Below are 23,601 nucleotides of genomic sequence, written 5' to 3' on the forward strand. Positions count from 1 at the left end.
AAACACAAAAAATCTTTTTAAAGGGTACCAGGTAAGAGGTATCAGTCATTTTCTCTTAAAATGGGTGTGAAACTCCCTACATTGGGAAAGAATTACTGAAGCTTTGTCACAGAACTTCAGTGTAATTGGCTGTGTCAAATTCCCTGTTATCAAGTGTCCAATCCAGGCTTCCAAACCAACATTAATAATAGTACCAGGCATTATTCCAAGTGTTTAACATGCACTTTCAAATTAAATCCACATTAAAGCTCTAAAAATGAGATTATTATACTTATTTTGACTATAAGAAAACAAAATTGTGTATTATGTAAATGTGCAAAGATATAATTAAGTGTAGCAGATGGAATCACAACACTTGTCTGCCTCACCAAAATCCATGTCTTAAACTCCTCTGCATAGAAATTATACCCTCGCTGGTTAGAATATCCAGAGAAGCTGTATTATGTCCACTACCTTTGTCAAAAATGTTCTTAACTCCCTCTAAGAAAAATTTGCCACTCACATTTATTTGTCCATTATACAATTTACAAAGAACTTTTGCATGCTTTAACTCCTCTCAAAGCAATAATTATATATTTAAGGATTGTTTGATACACAAGGCGACTATTATATCCTTATTTTATAGATGTGAAAACTGAGGGTAAAGAGATAAATGACTTACCTAAGGTCACTCAGCTTTTTGGTGGTGGGTTCCAGATTTAGTATTTCTTTGGAAGTTAGGTTGCAGGTGAGGATTACCAATGACATAACCCTGAAGAGGGAATCAAGACTGACACCGTCACTCAAGTATAGGTGCAGGACAGCAAGTCTCCCTCAGGGACACTGAACTTGCTCAGGGACACTGGTTATCTCAGTTCATGGCCACCAAGGAGGACAGAGACTTGACCAGTTATGTGCAGGCGTGGCCGTTCACTGACATACACTGTGCGAGTCCTCACAGAGAAACCAGCAGAAAACAAGATGGTTGGAGCCAACTAGGAACCCTGATTCAGGTAGGGCCTGGTGAAGGAGGCAGCTGGGCCATGAGCCCTGGAGAGGTTTGATCTTGGCCTTGAAGTATGAGAGGGAGCCTTTGGATGGGCCTGTTTTCTCAGGCTTCTACCTGTTCCATCCCAGACAATGGTGAAAGAGGAGCCCCTATGACACAAACCCCCACAAGGTGGTTGGTGAGTGAGGCACTTGGGCCCTATTCACTCACAGGAACTACCCCGTAAACACTAGCTGCAAATAAAATAGAGCAAATAACACACACACACACACACACACACACACACACACACCACGGAGAGGGACAAAAACCATGAAGAAAACATACATATATCCACATTATAGGAGCAAAGAAACGCCACACAGACCCACGTGGAGTGCATACGCAGACCTCTAGACGCAGAGACACGTCTTGCCCACCTAGAATTCCCAGCTCACGCTGACCTGTGCCACTCAGGGAGCTCAGGCACCTTCTAACCCAAGCAGTTTACTAAGCATTGAGCTTCTGTTGAGAACCCCATGAACTAAAAAGTAAGAAGAGCCCTCTCTGAGCCCGTGACCTCCTGAGCTTTCTGTGACTGTCCTTGAGCGCCTGAGCCACAGGCGGGAGGATACCATGTTATAAACCTCAGAGAGGACACATAAAAAGTCCCTAAGCTCCTGGTTAAGGAAAGAATCAAAGTAGACTAATTGCCTCCAATGCCTTGGGGAGGAGCCTGTGCGGAGGCTGAGGGACTGAGCTGCTACAGTCACCTGAGAGGGTACCCCAGACTCAGGGCCACCCTGGGCTCCTCTCCGCCTGCTCACAGTTCCAGGAGTAAGGATGGCTCAGTCATCCACAACTCCAATGCTGCCAGCCCACTGGGTCAGCCTCTCCCATCAGCACATTACAGTCCAGGAACAGAAAGTCTGGCTTCTGCAAACCCCCACACCGCTTACACTTGCTACCATGAGAGCGCAAATCTGGCTTTAACTCCACATCCTGCAGGTACCTTCTCTCCCTTGGGAGAGACTTCAGCGTTTTTAGAGGGAGGAGGTGGAGTCCTTGGGCTCAATGCTCAGAAGAAGCACTGGGCCTGGGCCATGCCGCTCATTAACTGTTGGCCCTCAGCACACTAAGTAGCCTCTCAGCCCTGTTTCATCAGCTGTGAGGTGCAGGTAACAACTGCATCGTCATCACGAAGTTGTTACTGAGATTAAACGAGACGATTCACGCTAAAGCACACAATGAGTGCAAATAAATAACAGCTCTTGACACATTCTCTTTGTATCTTCCAAAAATAAACAATTATATATACATACATATACATATATATTACATCTAGAATTACATCTAGAATCATTGACATTGTTATAGAACTGATATTGAGTGAACGATTGAATTTTTTGATTAATGAATTCTCTTGATCTTGGTAAGAACTTACTCCCTCCCTAAGAAAGAACTAAATTGTCCCCACAGAGTAACGATAAAATTATGTGATTCACATTTCAGTCAGCTAAGCTATCCACTTTTATCCCCACTTTGTCCAACATATGTGAACTGACATCTTCATTGGCTGGATGATTGCAGACTCCCTCAGTGCCAGAGAAAGCCCTCAGACAGAGCAAAAACGCAAGCACTTCACTAAGACGCTGTGAGCTTGCTGAAAACTGTCTAATGCCGCTTCCAATAACCCAAGCGGGACAAGGAGCTCCAGGGCGGGCATCAGCTACATTCCACACCATGTACTACCCACCTCTACCCGTGCCCCCACGCTGAGCCTGGAGGATGGGAGCCAGTCATACACTCTATAAACAGAATTTAAAAGGGTGCGTTAGTGGAACAAACTACAGTCTTTGCCACTACAGCTGATCCCAAGGCTATAACTGAAATTTATCATTAGCCTTCCTTTTACCATCCATATTGACTTCCTTTATCCTCCTCCAACACTACCACCAGTCAAGATTGCTTCCCTGATGGAGACCCAGATCTTCATTCGTCAGAACTCTTGCTTATCCTGCTCTGTTTACGCATCATGTGACAGAGCTACAATTGCCTGTTTAATGTTATTACTGGTAGGGAAATCGCCTGTAGTTCTTCAAGATAATTAGGGTCGATTACTCCTGAACTCAGAGTAACTCCTTTCTTTGTCTCATGCCTTCCAGAATGAAGAACCTAAAATTGCCAGGCAGCCATCACACTTTGAGATCAGGGAACCACTCCTATGTTCTCTGTGCAAGCACCCCTCCACAACCAACGACCAAGGCTCCTAATCCCACAGTAAAGTTGCAGGGATGGGAAGTACCCATAACAGGAAAGGTCCATAGGGATACATCATAGACCTAAATGTAAAGCAAAAAACCTTTAAATTTCTAAAATATAAATGAGAGAAAAATCTAGATGACCTTGGCTATGGCCATGACTTACATAAAACACCAAAGGCACCATCATGAAAGAAATTGTTTGATAAGCCAGACTTCATTAAAATTAAAATTTTCTGCTCTGCAAAAAACAATGTTAACAGAGTGAGAAGATAAGCCACAGACTTGGAGAAAATATTTGCAAAACACACATCTGATAAAGGATAGTTGTCCAAAATATACAAAGAACTCTTTAAGATTGAAAAAAGAAAAGCTTCTTCTGTATAGTACAGACAACTATATTCAATATCTTGTAATAACATTTATTTTGAGCATAATCTTTATTGAACAGATCCAAGTATGAAATGTGTATGGGAACATTTTCTAGGATTGATCATGTACTTGGGCACAAAAGAAGCCTCAACAATTTTAAGAAGATAGAAATTATCTCAAGCATCTTTACAGACCACAATGCCATGAAGTTAGAAATCAACTGCAGAGAAACAAAGGAGAAAAAAGGAAAGCATGGAGATTAAACAACATGCTATTAAAATACCAATGGGTCAATGATGAAATCAAAGTTGAAATTAAAAAATACCTTGAGACATTTTGGAGTAGGGTTCCTTCTGGACATATGCCCAGGAGCAGGATTCCTGGGTCATATGGTAAGTCTATTCCTAGTCTTTTGAGAAATCTCCATACTGTTTTCCACAGTGGCTGCACCAAACTGCATTCCCACCAGCAGTGTAGGAGGGTTCCCCTTTCTCCACAGCCTCTCCAGCATTTGTCATTTGTGGATTTTTGAATGATGGCCATTCTGACTGGTGTGAGATGATACCTCATTTTAGTTTTGATTCTCATTTCTCTGATAATTAGTGATACTGAGCATTTTTTCATGTACCTATTGATCATTTGTATGTCTTCCTTGGAGAATTGCTTGTTTAGGTCTTTTGCCCATTTTTTGGATTGGGTTGTTTATTTTTTTCTTATTCAGTCGTATGAGCTGCTTATATATTCTGGAGATCAAGCCTTTGTCGGTTTCATTTGCAAAAATTTTCTCCCATTCCGTAGGCTGTCTTTTTGTTTTACTTATGGTTTCCTTTGCTGTGCAGAAGCTTATAAGTTTCATTAGGTCCCATTTGTTTATTCTTGCTTTTATTTCTATTGCTTGAGTGGACTGTTCTAGGAGAACATTTTTGAGATGTATGTCCAGATAATGTTTTGCCTATATTTTCTTTTAGGATGTTTACTGTATCTTGTCTTATGTTTACGTCTTTGATTCATTTTGAATTGATTTTTGTGTATGGTGTAAGGGAGTGTTCTAGCTTCATTGCTAGAACATGCTGCTGCTGACACCTGCACCCCAATGTTCACAGAAGCACTATTTACAATAGCCAAGACATGGAAACAGTCCAAATGCCTATCAACAGATGACTGGATAAAGAAGCTGTGGTATATTTATACAATGGAATAGTATTCAGCCATAAAAACTGACAACATAACGCCATTTGCAGCAACATGGATGCTCCTGGAGAATGTCATTCTAAGTGAAGTAAGCCAGAAAGAGAAAGAAAAATACCATTTGAGATAGCTCATATGTGGAATCTGAAAAAAAAAAGCATAAATACAAAACAGAAACAGACTCATAGACATAGAATACACACTTGTAGTTGCCCAGGGGGTGGGGGGTGGGAAGGGATAGACTGGGATTTCAAAATGTAGAATAGATAAACAAGACTATACTCTATAGCACAGGGAAATATATACAAGATCTTATGGTAGCTCACAGAGAAAAAAATGTGACAATGAATGTATATATGTTCATGTGTACCTGAAAAATTGTGCTCTACACTGGAATTTGTCACAACATTGTAAAATGATTATAAATCAATAAAAAAATGTTTAAAAAAATGACTCTGCTAAGAAAAAAAAAGAAATATCTGAGATTATATGAGAATTTGAGAGTTTCTTGGGAATGCAAACTGTTGTGACCAAGACCAACTGGGGTGTTGGACTGGTTAATTTAAAATTCCACAAAGATCTTCTATCCTGGTTCAGTGGCTTTTCTCCTGGCTATCTGTTCTTGTTGATGATGTAAACCTTTACCTAGCTTTTAGAGTTCCAGTAAAGTTGCTTCTAATGGTATTTGCCAAGTTTTTTGGTGTTTGGGGGGAGGAACTATCCCTGGAGTTCTGTCCTCTGCCATTTTTTGCTCCAAATGGCTCTGCTGGCAGTCAAGGTCTCCCAGTCTACACTACTTGTCTTTCATTGCAATATGACCCATTCCCCCACTGAGTTATGTTATTTTGTACAAGTCTTTACAAATTGACCTACAGATTCAATACAATCTCTATCAAAATCCCAATGGACTATTTTGTATAAATGAAACAAAGCAAGCTTAATATTCCTATGAAATTGCAAGGAACTATGAATACCCAAAATAACCTTGAAAAAAACAAAAGAACAAAGAGGACTCATCTGTCCCTATTTCAAAACTTATTACAAAACTAAAGCAATCAAAAGAATGTGGTACTTGCAAAAGGATATATAATTAGACTCCAGAAATAAACCCATTCATTTTTGCCAATCAATTTTTGACAAGGGAATGAAGAACATTCAGTGCAGCAAGGATAATCTCTTCAACAAATGATGTTGGGGAAACTGGATAAACACATATAGAAAAATAAAACTGAACCCCTATCTTACACCATATGCAAAAATTAGCTCAAAATGGATTAAAGACTTAAACATAAAATCTGATACCATAAAACTCCTAGAAGAAAACAGAAAAGAAGCTCCTTCATATTAATCTGGGCAACGGTTTTCTGGATACAACACCAAAAGCACAAATAACAAAAGCAAAAATCAAGTGGGACTACATCAAACTAAAAAGCTTTTGCACAGCAAGAGAAACAGTGAAAATAATAACGCAAACTGCAGAATAGAAGAACATACTGGGCAAACCATATATCTGAGAGCAGTCAATATCCAAATATATAAAGAACTGACATAACTCAATAATTTAAAAACAACCAAAACATCTGATTAAATAATGAGCAGAAGATCTGAGCAGACACTTTTCAAAGAAGACATCCAAATGGCCAACAACTACATAAAAAGGTGCGCAACATCACTAATCATCAGGGAAATGCAAATCAAAACTGCAGTGAAATAGCACTACACACATGTTAGAATGGCTGTCATCAAAAAGGCAAGTGTTGGCAAAGATGTGGAGAAAAGTGTACCCTTGGGCACTGATGGCGGAAATGTAAATCGGTATTGCCAATATGGAAAACTATGGAGGTTCTTCAAAAAATTAAAAATACAACTACCATATAATGGAACAATTCCACTTCTGGGTATATATCTAAAGGAAATGAAAACAGGATATCTTTAAAAAATATCTGCACTCCCACGTCTATTACAGCACTATTCACAATAGCCAAGATACGGAAACAACCTAAATGTCCATCAATGGATGAACAGGTAAAGAAAATGTGGTTCATGTACATAATGCAATATCATTCGGCCATGAGAAAGAAGGAAATCCTGCCATTTGTTGCAGCATGGATGGACCTTAAGGGCATGATGCTAAGTGAAGTAAGTCAGACCGAGAAAGACAATACTGTATGACATCACTTATACGTGGAATCTAAAGAAGCTAAACACAAAAACAGAAAGTAGAATGGTGGTTATCAGAGAGTGGGGGTCTTGGGGAGATGCTGTTTAAGGGTACAAACCTGCAACTAGCAGATAAATGTCTTGGAGATACTAATGCACAGCAGAGTGATTATAGACAACAATACTGCACTACAAACCTCAAAGTTTCTAAGAGATTAGATCTTAATTGCTCCCACCACAAAAAAGACATGATAACTATATGATGTGATAGAGGTGCTAGCTAACGCTATGCTGGTAATCGTATTGCAATATATAAATGTATCAAATCAACACATTGTACACCTTAAACTCACACAATGTTATATGTCAATAAATTTTAAAAAATTATTGTGGTGAATATCGTAAGAGCTAACAAAATTGAGGCCAATGTCCAGTTCCCCAAAAGCTAAGCACAGCCAATTTGTTTTCTCTATTGAAATAGTTTGCCATTCCTTGTTATATGCAGCAAAGTATTTAGCTTGCATTTTCTCCACATTTTTTACTTCAAAAGGCAAATTAAAATTAACTTCCAGTATATAAAATAGAATTCACATGTATCGGAATAGGATGCTCACATCATGAGAGGCCCATGGAAACTGGGGCTCACATGTGGATCAGCAGAATCATGGCCCCCATGTCACACTCACTTCTGGGCATGTATTTGCTCACTTAATGAAAAAGGTATAAAATTGCCATCTCAGTTTACCTAAACTGTTCTATTCCACTAACTTTCTGATATGTACCAACACACTTCCCACAAACAACCACACCAAGTTAAATGTGACTGTAATTAACTTCACTGTCTCTGCTTTAGTTCAGAATTTCACAATAATATTCCCGTATGTCTTCAAACCACTAGAATTAAACAACCCTGGCCTAGTGACTCATTTCTATCCAGTCTGACAACTGAAGATAAATGGTCTGAGGGATGGTTCCAGAGGCATTCTGATGAGGGAGCCCTGAGCCCAGCTGGCATGCATGTGGAATGTTCGCAGCTGTCAGAGCTCCACATTTACAAGAGCTGAATCTGAAGTTCCATGAACTGTCCAGGCCATCCCTCCCCATCAACTCCAAAACCAGTGGTGCTCAAATCTGCCTATGTCTCTCCTCACCTAACCAGCATGGATGGCTCTTAGGCAGGCTAACCGGAGTCCACCCTCCCTCCTCCAAACAGCCTGTGGAGTGCACCCTTGACATCCTTGTTGCGGAGGCTGTACACAAAAGGGTTGGCCAGAGGTGTGATGGCAGTGTACATCACGGCAGCCACCATGTCCTGATCCTGAGAATTCTGGGAAGGAGGCTGGAAGTAGACCCAAATGATGGTGCCATAGAGGAAGCCAACAATGGTGAGGTGGGATCCACAGGTGGAGACTGCACGGTGGCGACCGGACGCTGAAGGCAGACGTAGGATGGTGGCCCCAATGCGGACATAGGAGAGTACAATGAGGGCACAGGGGCCCAGCATGAGGAAGCCACCCTCCAAGAATATGGCCAGCTCATTGGGATGGATGTCAGAGCAAGAAGCTCTCAGAAGTGGTCGGTGGTCACAAAAGAAGTGGGGAAGTTTAACGTTGCCCTCAGCATCCTCAGCCCAGTGAAGAGGCAAAAGGAGTCCCACGTGCAGCATGGTGTGCAGTACGGACACCACCCAGCTCAAGACCAATAAGCGGGCACAGAGTTGGCGATTCATCACTGAATGGTAGTGGAGGGGGTCACAGATGGCCACGTAGCGATCCAGAGCCATGACAGAAATAACAAGGGTGTCTGTGACTCCAAATGCATAGAAGAAGAAGAACTGGGCCAAGCAGCGGGCAGCAGGAAGGGCTAGGTCATTAGTGACCAGATGGGCCAGTAGCTGGGGCAGGGTGACCGTGGACAGCCCCATGTCTACTACAGAGAGACCTCGGAGCAGATAGTACATAGGTGAGTGGAGCCTGGAGTCCCAGGAGATGAGCAGCACGAGAGTCACGTTCCCCATTATGGTGGTCAGGTAAATAGCCAAGAACATGAGAAAGAGGACCCTGTGGGGGACCCTAGCTCTTGAGAACCCGAGAAGCAAGAAGACTGGAGAATGTGAGGCATTGGAGGCACAGCCCATGATGAGTGACACTGAGCCTGCCTGAAAGAGAGTTTTAATCAAAAAGCAAGTCATAGGTCATAGGTTAGGGATCGTAACAATTCTAGTTAATTCTTCAAACTCCTTAAAGTCTTAAATTCAACTGACCATGATGGGCCCTCCATCTAGATCTGTGACTTCACTCCCTTGACGTGTTATAGCATTTTCCCCCATATTTCTTCCTTTTTATCCACCCTAATTGGTTCTTTTACATAATCCAAATACCCTGATAAAGTTTCTCATACAGTTGCAAACAATACTCTTTTTGTCCAACTACTGCTTACCTCCTTCCAGCAGCAAATTTCATGAGAAAATTCCTACACTCACCGTCTCTAGCTCCTCATCTTCTGTTCACACTTCATCCCGCTGTGGTCCCCATGATTTCTTCCATCTGAACCTGTAAGGAGCATAATGTACCATTTAACATGTAATATATACAGAAATGGTTCTTTATAAGCAGTTGGTTTTTGTAGTGAAATTGTTTCAGGTTGTCATGAAATAACTTGGTGTTCCTCTTTATTTGATTTTGTAGGTTAACTGCGTCATCAGTTCCATCCATCTGACTGTCCAAATGAAAACCTGGGGGAATCTCTCCTTCATCTCCTCATCTCCAATCACTCCTTGACATCTACATTTTCCCTTATATCCGCCCTTTGCTCTCAGTCCAGTAACACTATTTAATTTTCAGCATCTCTAACCAGTACTAATTTCATAGCCTAGTTACCAGTTTCTCTACTAATCTCCCCTGATAGATCTTCCATATTTATGCCAAAATAAAATTTCCAACGTGTGATTTCTTGTTTAAAGGGTCAGCACCTTCAAAATAAAATCCAAACAGCTTGATGTGACTTTCATTGTCAGTACGTAACCTAACTAACCAGGCTTATGCTGAGCCACCTACCCAGTACTTTTTAAACTAGGCAGTTTTTTACTAGTTTTCTGAACATGCTAAGATCTCACATTCCTGTAGATCTTCACATGTTATTCTGAGAACCTCATCTTCCTGAAATAGAAGGTCTAAATAACACTTTCCCACATAGCACAGATAGAAGTTTAAAAAAAAATCAATAATCAGCCTTTTAAATTCATAACTGAGTTTTCAAGAATTTTAGGGAAATGCTGGGTAGGTGGGAGGGGACACAGTATCAGTCTTTGGAGTCCAGAGGCTTGTTTTAACCCCCTTGTGGGATAAGAGATAAGTTCTTAGGCTTGTGTGAGGCAAGTGGTAGAAACTACCACATAAATTAAGAACATTCAAAAAGTTAAACTTTCAGTGAACAAATACGTATGTATATACATGCATATATACACACACATACAGATACACCACTGGCTATAGGAGACCCAAAGACCCTATCTTTCAACCTGTACTACATGGAGATGAAAATGTCTCCCATGAGACTGCATTATGGGTCTGTACAGCACATGGACACATGGAATGGATAAAACTGATATACAAAACACAAATGATGCTAAAACCTGCAAATTGATAGACTAACATAAAATTCACTCTCAGACTGGTAAAAGCGTTGAGGTATCTTGTAGAAGCAAACACAAAACTTCTTCTCAAGGACTCACTAACACTATACTGTACAGGAGTCACACAAATAAAAACTAACCAAAAAGATGAGCTCACAGTTCAAAATTACAAAACACACACAAAAATGCATTCAGTATGAAGACAATCAGCACATAATAGGATTACCTCCCTCTAAATATCATAAATTAACGAATCTGTAAGGAATTATAAATTATGTTTAAAATGCTTTGTGTCTAAAAGAATGAATAAAGACTATAAGAAATGAGATAGTATTTAAAAAAATACAATGGATTGGGGAAAGACCCAAAAAGAAAGACTGGAAAATAAAAATACTGACATTCAAATTAAAATCTCAATGAATGGGCTGGACAGAGGCTGAAGAGAGAAGCTAACTCCTACACAAGACAAATTTTTAAAAATCCATCCATAGACACTATGTTAGGGAAACTCACAAGCAGCAAATACAAAGAATGTATTAAAATCAACCAGAGAGAAAGGAACTATTACCTACAAAGGAAAGACAGACTTTCTGACAGAAGATTTCTCAGCAAAAAGACTCTAGAAAATAAGAAACTCTTCTCAGTGCTGAGAGAAAACACCAAACCCAAATTTTACATCCTTTTAAACTATCCAACAATAAAAATATTTTGACATACACTATTCTGTCTTCCATGGAGTGTCATCCCATCCCCTCAGGGCCCAGATTTCAACCCCGCAAGATAACTGGTGAAAGGCTACTCATCTTGAAGACTCAGGGTTCATTTCTACTCAAAGCTTTCATTGAATCCCAGCACAGTATTTCACTAGAGCATTTTTCACTCTTCCGTTCACTGTGTGACTATTGATTTTGCCTGACTCCCAAAGTAGACTGTTAAAACACTTGAATACGTATGTTTATCTGCATACACAGATATATGTGTATATACACACACACACTTGTGTGCATATATACAGATAAATGCATATATTGGTCACTGGATTCTTTATACCTAGCATAAAGCCTGGGAATTACTGGGTGATTATTAAATATTTGTTAAAGAAATGAAATAGATTTTCCATTAAAGGACAGTAGTCTGCAGTTATAGCAAAGGCTTTGAAGTCAGACTTACATGGAATCTAACTCCATTTCTGCCACTTATCAGTTGTGTGATATTGACAAGTTATGTTTTCTTATCTGCCAAAAATAGTAATCAAACAGTGTTTACCTCAAAAAGTAGTGAAGATTTAAGGAGAAATTCTGTTACAACAGTGCTTGGGGAAAAAACTGAACCTTGTGGAAGCAAAGAAGGAAGCACCTTTTTTCTCACACCACTATTTTGAAAGATCTCATTTTTAAGGACTAAAAGTCCAGTTCAACTGAACACCAAAACTTCAAATCTCAATCAATTTAAACTTTTCTTCTTTTCCCAAATGGAATTCTGCTCTAATTCAGAAACCTGTATGAGGGAAAGAGGGATGTGGCAGACTTCATTACTGCAGCATATTTTGCATCCTACCTCTAAGATGTCTGTGGCTAATGCGGAGTCAAAGGAAAAAGAAAAAGAAAGGTAAGGTCTCATTGAGTGGTGCTGTTGGTACAGATTGCAAATACAGAATCATTCTCTTGGAGCATCGTATGAGCCCAGCGGAGAGCACCCATAGGTAGCTATTGCCACCAGACAAGACTAATCAATCCAGAACCTGGCATCTCTTAGAGACCTTATTCATGATTGATACCTGACTGCAACCCTTTAGACTTAATCTCCTAAGATTGCCTCATCCTAACAAGAAGCCCTCTTGGGTGGGATGCCTTTCAAGATGACACAGCTCATGCATCTTCATCGGATCCAGCTTGCCCAAGGAAAACTCACACGTCTTATTCCAGTAAACTCTGTAAATACAGCTTCCTCAAACTATTCTCCATGTGCTGGCAGGAATTGCACTTGGACCCTTCCTCAAATGCTCATATGGACTTAAATAATGTATTTAGATGCATTTTAGTTTCCAAACATGTTTTCTTAAACTATCTTTTCATTAATGATGTCTAATGTAATTATGCAGCCAAACAATTAAATATCTATGAGGTTCGGTCTTTGAAGCTTTACGAGACTCACTTTGTAGCCTAATATGTGGCTAAACCTATGGGATACAGAAAATGACAGCCCCAAACAAATTCACAATTTTTAGAATTGAGGTGGCATTCTCAGTGAATGAGGATGGGTCATTCAATTAAATATTGTAGCACAACTGTATATACTTATTTTAACTTGTGGTCTGCTCCTATTATGAACATGAAGGCAGAGCCCCAGGCATTGATAAGCTTAAGTCTTCAACACATTACGTTAACTGAAAATTTCCAGGATGATAGGAGGGTATGACAGATATGAAATTTTAAAACATGCAAAAATATTTTATTACTTTGGAAGACACTTATAACATTTATTATGACTACTTTATTTAAGACAGTGAGTACCTCCTTTGGGGAAGAAGGAAGAACAGAGGAAAGGAGACAGAAATAGTTTGGATTTTAAATGTATCTGTTACAGTTTATTTTTTCAAAATAAGAGTTGAAACCAAAAGGGGTAAATGTTAAGTTTTGTTAAAGTTGGATACTAAGTATACGTACTTCATTGCCTTGGTCTCTATGCATTTTTCTATATTGTGAATCTTTTCCTATTAAGAATATAAACAGTAAAGATGAGGAGATAGCAACTGAGATATAAGTGCCTTCTCTTATATTCTATTTATTTATTCCTTCATAACATTAAGCACACATTTCTAGCTCAAAAGAACATCCACCACAGTGAATTCAATCACGCACTCAGCATCAAGATATTCAAGCTAGTATACCATGGAGAAACCAAAATTAGATAAGATCTATGTTAGAACTCGGAGAACTAGAGATTTCTCTCCAAAACAATTTTCCAAAACCTGTGGGATAAAAAGAAAGATGCCACAATACATGTGCATTTTAACTGTCAAATCTACAAAAATTCAATAAGTCAAGAAGTTTCCCTAAATTGTTTTTCCCTATTCCCAGGCGTGTTCCATGTTTCCAATTACCATTCAGATTCCTGTCTTACTCTGGTATGTTCTATAGTGAGTTTCTGATGGAAATTCTTTCTTTAGGGGCTGAATCTAGAGATCTAGAGCCAGAGAAAAAATTTAGACCGGACTCTGGGATAGGAGGGAGAAATCTTCAACAAGACTGTAAGAGACACAGGTTAAGGGTTCATAATTGCCTACACTCCTCCAGCCTCAGGAGCCTTGGACTGGATTAATCATAATCCATGGTTCATGGTACACCCTCTTCACTGGTCTGAGCATCACCTTCTTGCTTGCTCCCTTGGCTTTGAATATGATTATAAACAACCTTAACTTACTGTCCAACACAGAAACTAGAACACTGATTATAATTCGTATCTATGAAACTCTCCATCACCTCTTCCTGTCATTCCTTACCTAAGGTAACCAACCTCTTCAATCTCAGGTTAATAATTCTCTCTCTTTTGTTAATATACATTTATCTTTCACATACCTACTATAGGCATTCTAAGAAGAATATTGTTATGTTTGAGATGATCTGAAATTTATAAAAAGGAAACAAACTTTAAGTAATTTGGGGTGACCTGGTTTTACGCCTCAGTATTATATGACATGGATTCACTGATATTATTGACGATGGCTATCGTTCGTTTATTTTTCATTGCTATACAACAGCCTTTTGTGTGAATACACCACAGTGTATTTGTCCATTCTCTGTGATGTGTATATGGATTGTTTACTTGCTTCTGCTACACAGAGTATGGCTCTGAGCTGACATAAGTCTACATGTCTGTACTCTGTTACTATCTTTTTTACATGGGCAAGTGCCTCAATGTGTCGGAGTCTCAGCCTTCTCCACCATAACGTGGACGTAGAAACTACTTTTGCAAAGTTGTTAGAAGAATAAAAATGCTTATTAGTGTTTAAAAATTATAATTAATACCATACGCTCTATCAACTATTTACTCCATTTCGTATATTTAGAATAATTAAATATAGTTTACTTATAAAGTAATTCATTCAGTTTTTTGCTTCCAAGGTTATCAATGAGCAGTCTTCACCGAATACAATGATATGTAACAGTGTTAGAAGTAGTAGAAATAGTAGTAGAATAAAGAAGATACCCAGAGACCTTGCTACATGCATGGTTTTTTAAAATCTGTATTCTATAAAGTAGATACGATTTTATTCTCACTTTACAGATGAGGAAACTGGGGCATAGAGAAATTAAGCCACTTGTTTTAATATTGTGCAGTTCGTCAGAGGTGGAACAGGAATTTTAACACAGTGAATTGGACATATTGACGACTGCTTCTCGCAGCCCTTCTTATTTTTCCTTCTCTACTGATGGCATTATTAACCACTATACCCCACATTCTTGATATTTGTTTTCTTCCAGTCTCCTTAATATGGTAAAATTGTGAATTTCATCTTCCTTCTCTCAGTGGTGGGATTTTTTCTATCTATAAAATTTTCTCTTCCTCTCCCATTCCCTTCACTACGAAGGGTCCCCAAGGGCAAATCTAAAGAATGTATACAGTCCTAGAGCCTCACTGACCAACTTAATACTGAATATTCATAAATACCCATCTCCAAACCTGGCTGCCCCCAGTGCTATGTAAAGGGCTGGAGAGTCCATGCTAGTTCTTGTAGAAGATGAAATACACAATGAAGCAGAGTATACAGGGAAGGCTAATACTATAGATGAAAGACACAGAGAAAACAATAAGGCTTGGAAGTGAAAAAGAGACAACAGGACTATCAAAAGAAAAGCAGGAAAGGAGGTGGAGTATGGAGCAGTGGACAAAGTGTTAGATCTAATTACTACAAATAATTCACATTAGTGACTTATAATAATTTATACGAGCAATTGTAAAGACTATTTTTCTCACAAAGCACAGTTATTACTTTAAACAGTGATTAGCAACTGTAATCTGCCTCCGGAAATATCTGAGCGGAGAGAGAACAGAAGGGATGTGGTTTTTAAAAAATTGATCTGAATGCCTGAACTTGTCTATGGTTCCTAGAAGATAATTTTGCCTAGATCAAGTCCAGAAGGTAATCACGTGATCCAGAAGATCATTTATTTATCACCATTTGGTGATGAATTTATCTGTTCTACAAATATTAATTCCTTACCTATAATGGGAAATTAACACAAACTACATAAAGACTCAGCCATGAGAAAACCACAGTATGGAAAGAAAAAAAAAGATTAAACATTGGATGAATATAATGTGATAAGTGACATGATAAATACAAGCAAAGAAGCTTGTGGAAGTTATTTGGAGCTGGTCCCATCTCAGCCTTAGGTAAGGTCAGGGATGAGCTGAAGTCATGAAGAGATCCCAAAGAGGTAACAAAACCACAACAGGATGTAACACATAAAAACGCTACTAGTTCACATCAAAACTGTCCTCTGTTGTACTCAGAGGACAAGTGGCCTTCTGAATGAATAATGTGAATCTGATATAACTGTGTGTGTGCATGTGTGTGTATCTGTGTGTATGCTGGATATAAGTTGTATGTATGTGACAAAAATTCAGAAAATAATTATTGAAAAGCAGAATTTAATCTGAAATGAGAATTTCTTCTGTTTAGTTCCTTAAGTTCCATATTTCTACAAATAACGCTGTCGTTTCTATGAAGAGATGATTGAAAGGAATGTTGTACATTGGAGACATAAAAATGAAGACACAACAGAGAAAAGAATAAATAGGAAGGGAAAACAAAGAAAGAATGCAAAGTGGTGGGAAAGAGAGAATGGAAATCTAGAATGGAAAGAGTACAGAGTGAATGGATGAATGGAAAGAAATAAAGAAACAAGAGGAAGAACTTCTGAAATGAGAAGAGACAAGAGCATAATAGAGGATGGGAAACTTTAATGATTAGAGCAGAGATAATGAACAAAAGTAAAGATTTGGGGGAGAAAGGAGAAAGTCATATGGATAATGACTAAGAGAAAGTTGGGGATGTGGAAAGAGCAGAAGGAGGGCATAATGGAGGGGGATCATGAAATTGTATAAATATAAGAGATGTGTAGGCAGGTGTGAGAAATGGAACATCAGAATGGGAACAGAAAGCAGGGCTGGTGAGAGAGTCTGTCGGGGTGAGGAGAGAGGAATGGCTGTGAGGAGATAAAGGAGAAAAGATGACATTAAACAGGATGGGTCCAGAGTGAGAGACAGGTTATTGATAAAGATAAGAATTGGTCACGGGGAATGTGGAATGAAGGCTAGTTTCCTCACCCACACACTCACCTGGGAGGAAAGGACTTCTCTGACCCTGGACTTAGTTGCTCCAGTCTTCTGTCAGATTCCAGGTACCTAGCCATGGTGCTGAAGGACAGATCAGTGCATGGGACTCAAAGTCAGGACTAGTGAGGCCAGGTGAGATTTAGAGATTGTAGGGCCCCAGAGATCCTTCCCCTAGAGCCACATGGGGCCTGCCAGGTGGTGGAATTCCTGCCACCACAGAGAGCAAGAAAGTACAGACATACTCTCAAGGGAATCCGGCTAAAAGCATCTCGACTCCCTAGCAACAACTTCAAGCCACTGATCCTGATGGGATGGGAGACTACTTAATGAATGCCCAGGCATCACAAATGGCAAACATTTGTGTCTCATTACCCAAATAACTTAGTCATCACTCCATCTTCTTCCTGTGATATAAAAAGCATGATGTAATGTAAAGTACATCTCTGGAGCCAAATAAGAGTAAATATAATTCTGAAATGTAACACTTATAAACTCTGTGAATCTGGCACTTAATTAACACCTATGAGCTCTAGTCTATTTGTGTATAAAAAGCTAATAAATTCTAACTTTTAAATAAATAATTTCTTTAAGAATTATAATACTGTATATAAAATTCTGATTGTAGGGACTGCCAAGTAATAAAAGGCTCAGATAATAATTGTTCTTGTTGTTCCCACCATTACTGCTATAATCATTGTGGGTATTACACAACCAAAGTGAATTCAGGTTTTTCAGATGTTGGTAGGATACACTATGACTAACCCAATTCCTCTATCTGACTATATGCTTCTGGAAGGAAGGGGCTGTGATTCATTCACCTCTGTATCCAGTGCCTAGCATGGTGCCTGGCACAAAGCAAACACTCAAGAAAGAGTGACTGGATAAATGGCCAGCGAGTGACCATCCTTCTCTCATTCATCCTAATTCCCTACCCAATGCAATGCCCTATCTTGCCTATCATTCTCCAACAGTGTTTACTAAGAATAAATATTTATGAGATTAAGTTATTTTTTCTCATTAAGTCCTTTGTTTTCACAATGAATTAGCTAACCCATTCTCTAAGCTTATTACTAGGCTAATTAAACACCCATAATCCATAAAAATAGGAATCAATGTGTCATTAATGTCTTACCATAATAAAATATGCTCTCACACAGTTTTATGGTATTTTAATCCTAGTAATATAAGTGAAACAGAATAGACATGGTGCTCAGTTGATTAAATTTGGGAAGCAGGGACTCAGGCCCCGGTAGCAAGTAATATAATTAGGCCTCTTTTTAGAAGCCTAATTAATGAAATTCTAAGAGCCTGAATTTGTATATTTATTTATCATGGTGGTTGAAACAAAGAATAAGATAAAAATAAGATCAGCCAATTTTGATGTTGTTAAGGAACCCTACATACCATTAAAATGGCTTGTCCCAAAATAAAAATGAAATAATCGTCCAAAATCCTTCATAATATACCTGTTGAACAATTTAATTTTAAAGATTAAACTCTTTGAATTGAAATATATTATATAAAATAAGTCTTTAGGGTCAACTTTTTAAGACACTGAAACTTTGATACATTGAGAAAACAATTTACTGTGACAGAAATTAATTCAATACTTTTCCTTTTCTAAACATATTAGCTTATTAGCAAAGAAAAAGATGTTTCCTAGTTTGTACATTCCAATCTAAAGAAAAATGGAAACAATTATAAGAATTTTGATTTCTTATGAGTTTATTTTTTAAATAACCATTTCCATTATTTACTCATTCCATTCAAAAGTCAATCATTAAATTCTATGTCTAAATTAAAAGTGTTTTTCAGTATCTCCCCTAAAATAAAGATAAATTCAGAGACTATTTTCCTATTAGTGATTTCAGAAATAACCAGACTGGATACTATTTAATGTGAATTTATGTAATAGTGCAACTCATACCTGCCTACTAAAAGTTGTCTATCACATTCTTTAAAATTGGTTTTATATGATTTTTTAAATATTTTATTTATTTATTATTGTATTATTTAATTATTTTATTGGGGGTGGGAATTAGGTTTATTTATTTTTTAGAGGAGGTACCAAGGATTGAACCCAGGGCCTTCTGCATGCTAAGCATGCACTCTACCACTTGAGCTATGCCCTCCACCCTGGTTTTATATGATTGATTACTAGAAACGTTTGGGCTAAGCATCTGACTTTATTATCTGAAACTAGTAAACAAGACTTGAAATTATTAATACCATTTTATCATATATAAAATCTCTATCTGCACTTATCCTGTTGGCAAAGTTAGAAACTAGGAAGAGATTAAGTTTAGAACTGGATTTGAATTTAAAATCCCCACTATTAATGCCACCCCTATCAACTTAGTTTCACTTAAACAACACCGTATGTCTTTTAACTAGTTTTATTATTTGAAATGGGTCTGTAACACTTGGTTTGAATTTAATTTGTAATCTGTATTAAAGTGTTAGAGTTAAAATGGTCTATTAGTAAATTTATTAAGGCTTATAGTTTTCCATTTGTACATACGATGCTAACTGATACAATAAAACATGTTAACCCAGGGAATCCATGGGGTTTTTTTTTTTCTTTTTAAAGGAATCTGTATATTACATAAGTTTGATGACTACTGTTCTAGAGGACTTACCAAAAAGTGGTCCAAAAGTGACCCTCAACATTTCAATACATAGAGCTTAAATCCCTGGGGACGGGAAGGATGTAGGGGAATAACTTACATCTCTTCTTTCCTCAAGTTGTAAATTATGAGACTTAGCAATTGTGATCGCCACACAGAAGTCAAAAACTTTTGCTCCAAGCTGAGGGTCTCTGTTACACTAGGCTGTAATTTCTACAAATTCGGATTTATTTTGAGTCCCAGAATTCCTGTGCTCAAAGCAGCCAGGAATAGGCTCAGGACTCAGGCCAGATAGAGGAGGAAGGCGCATCAGGCCTGTGAAGGATGGGTGCTGGAAAAGAGTTGGCTGACGACATGTTGTAAATTGACCAGGATGAAAAGGGGATGCATTCCTCCAGGAAAGAAAAGGCTCCAAGGTATATGAGAGGGTAATGATGATAAGATACTAGTTAATACATGTTGAGTGTTGACTATGTGACAGATGCCATGAAGCACTACATATTCTGTTCATTTTATGCTCACAATAGCACTTCCGAGTTAGTACCATGAAATGCAGTATAGCTAGCTAAGTGTTTAGGCTAATAGACTGCGAAGTTGTAACTCCACCCTGCCTCTTACCAACCATGTGACCTTAGGCAAATGTCTTAATCTATATGTACCTCAGTTTTCTAATCAGTAAATGAGGGTAATAACAGTTCATACCTGGTGAAGCTGTTAATGAGTAATAAATGAGATTGTGTAAAATGCTTAAAACATGGCCTTATACATAGGAAACAGCACACAAGAATTGCTATTCCTGTTGAAATATTTCAAAAGTAGATAACATAGGTTCTCCACAGTCTTAATTTAACAAAGATTCAGAGCTGGTTTTGAGTTTAAAATCCACCCTATAAATGCCACCGCTGTTGATTTAGTTTCACTTAAACAACATCACAAGCCTTTTAATTAGTGTTCTTATTTGAAATGTGTCCACAACACTTGGCTTGAATTTAATATGTATCTTTATTAAAGTTTTAGAGTTAAAATGATATATTAGTAAATTTACTACTAAATTTATTATTAGTAAATAATAATGAATTTTTTATTATTTACTATATATATATATATATATCTTTGTTAAATTTTAATTTTAAATTTTAACAAAGATTCAGTTCTCAGTATGCCTGAAACTGAACCTTTTCTTAACCAACAACTGTGGCATTTTCTTATGGCTGTGATAACTGGAGTTATAAAAACATATTTCTCCAATTTCATAATCTTTATCTCATTCACGACTTTGTCATGAGTACATTATTCAAACCACTTGTGCTCAAGATACTCTTATAAATCAGGGAATACGAAAAGGAAGATACATATGTATATGTATAACTTAAACATTATGCTGTACACCAGGAATTGACACAACATTGTAAACTGACTACACTTCAATAAAAAAGAATGCAAATTTTTTTTAAAAGGTACTGTTAGAAATTAGGGGAAAAGAAGCCCTCATTTAACTGAAAACCTGCTTATGTCAAGACTCTCTCAAAGGAAACCATAAACAAAATGAAAAGACAACCTAGAGACCAAGAGAAAATATTTGCAAATTCTGTGACAGATAAAGGCTAATCTCCAAAATAAACAGCTCATACAGCTCAATAACAAAAAGCCAAACAACTCAATCAAAAAATGGGCAGAAGATCCAAATAGACAATTCTCCAAAGAAGAAATACAGATGGCTAATAGACAAAAGAAAAGATACTCACACTAATTATTAGAGAAGTGCAAACCAAAACTACAATCAGATGTCACCTCACACTGGTCAGAATGGCCATCATCAAAAAGTCCACAAACAATAAATGCTGGAGAAGATATGGAGGAAAAGGAACCCTCCTACACTGTTGGTGGGAATGTAAATTGGTCCAGCCACTGTGGAGAACAGCATGGACATTCCTTAAAAATACTAAAAGTAGAGTTGCCATATGATCCAGCAATCTCACTCTTGGGCATATATCTGGAAAAAATGGAAACTTTAATTTGAAAAGATACATGTACCCCAATGTCCATAGAGCACTATTTACAATAGCCAAGACATGAAAGCAACCTAACTGTCCATCGACAGATGACTGGATAAAGAATTAGTGGTATATATATATACAATGGAGTACTACTTAGCCATGAAAAATTGAAATAATGCCATTTGCAGCAGCATGAGTGGACCTAGAGATTATCATACTAAATGAAGTAAGTCAGAAAGAGAAAGACAAATACCACATGATATCACTTACATGTGGATCTAAAATGTGACAAAAAATGAAATTATTTACAAAACAGAAATAGACTCACAGACCTAGAAAACAAACTTATGGTTACCAAAGGGGAAGCAGGGTCAGGGAGGGAAGTATTAGGAGTTTGGGATTAGCAGATACAAAGCACTATATATAAAATAGATTAAAAAAAACAGGGTCCTATTGTATAGCACAGGGAACTATATTCAATATTATGTAATAAATGATAATGGAAATGAATAGAAAAAGACTATATATAGATACATATATTTTATATATGTGTAACTGAATCACTTTGCTGTACACCAGAAACAAACACAATATTGTAAAACAACTATACTTCAATTAAAATTTAAATTAAATTAAATAAAAATAACAATATTAAAAGAAAACATAGTTAATTTTATTTTACTTTTATTTATTTATTTATTTTTAATTGGACTATAGTCAGTTACCATGTGTCAATTTCTGGTGTCCCAGGCAACAGTCCCAGGCATGCATAGACATACATATATTTGAAAACATAAGTAATTTTAAATAAGTGTGGGCACATGCAGACTTTCTAAGCACAAGCAAAAATTCAGTAATAAATTTTAAAATAAACTTCATGTTCATTATATAAAAATTTAATATTCCCAAATGGCAAAACATGTATACTTTTAGTAAATGAGAAAAAAACTGAGGAAGATATTTGCAGTGCATATGGCAAACAAAAGGCACATTTTTATTAAGGTGCTAAGTACAAGAATTACAATCTAATAAAACAAGAGCATAGGATATAAGCAGATAATCTATAATAAAGGAAATTAAAATGTATTTTAGACAATTAAAATATGTTTAAAATTTTTTAACAAAAATAATTTCTAAAAAGTGCAATGACCGTCCATCTATTTTAGCTTACTATGTCGAAAAACATCAAAATACATTCTAGTCTTCTGAACTATTCAAGAGGCAGGGGAGTCAATGAATACATACATTGTTCATGATGGTAAATTGATACAAGGTCTTCAAGGTGAAATTTAATATATTAAATTGAAATATATGAAATTTAATATATATACTTTATATATATTTGTATAAATATATATAAAGTATACCCTTTGACCAGAAATTCCAGTTCTGAAACTTTATCCTACAATCATACTTAGAGAAGCCAAACAATAGTAGCTAAATGTCTATCTACTTGTTTCTTATTATAGACACATGCAATTGAATACTGTAAAAGAGAAGCTGTTAAAATGAGTAAACCTACATTCAATAATTCAAGAAATACTTGTAGGGAGAGGGTATAGCGCAAGTGGGAGGGCACATGCTTAACATGCATTAGGTCCTGGGTTCGATCCGCAGTACCACCTCTAAAAATAAATAAATAAATAAACCTAATCTCCCCCTCCCAAAAAAATAAAACCACTTAAAAGAAGAAACAATTATATAAGCTTACCATGCTCCACCAGAGTTCTAGGCGCTGGGGATACAGCAGTGAGCACAGAATCTCACTGTGGAGTAATATCCAGTATAAAGCAAAAGTTCTCCATTTACTGGTGTATAATCATGTTCAAAATATATCGTTAACTGAGAAAAATCAAGGTGCAGAACTTTATGCGTTGTGTGATACTTGAGTGAACATATGTGAATGGCTGTATTTGCATAGACTATCTATTCTATGGATGTTTAGCCTAGAAAGTGCTATCTGGTCACCTGCCTCTGCATGGTTCAGGGAAAGGAGAAAAACTTCTCCAGTCTTATGTAATGCACCATTTGAATTTTTAATCATACATATTTT

General features: G+C 37.4%; 1 protein-coding gene across 1 annotated transcript; it reads right to left on the reverse strand.

Moving 5' to 3' along the window:
• Positions 1-8,128: 8,128 nt before the first annotated feature.
• On the reverse strand, positions 8,129-9,085 carry LOC102518780 (olfactory receptor 1B1). The gene has a single exon (XM_006173218.2). It carries the CDS (start codon positions 9,083-9,085, stop codon positions 8,129-8,131), a length of 957 nt encoding a protein of 318 aa, XP_006173280.2.
• Between the last annotated feature and the right edge of the window lie 14,516 nt (positions 9,086-23,601).

Source organism: Camelus ferus, chromosome 4, assembly GCF_009834535.1.
Source record: "Camelus ferus isolate YT-003-E chromosome 4, BCGSAC_Cfer_1.0, whole genome shotgun sequence".
In the NCBI taxonomy this organism is placed as follows: domain Eukaryota; kingdom Metazoa; phylum Chordata; class Mammalia; order Artiodactyla; family Camelidae; genus Camelus; species Camelus ferus.

Excerpts from the sequence above, each read along its gene's own strand:
- LOC102518780 (XM_006173218.2), bottom strand. The coding sequence starts at position 9,085 with ATGGGCTGTGCCTCCAATGCCTCACATTCTCCAGTCTTCTTGCTTCTC.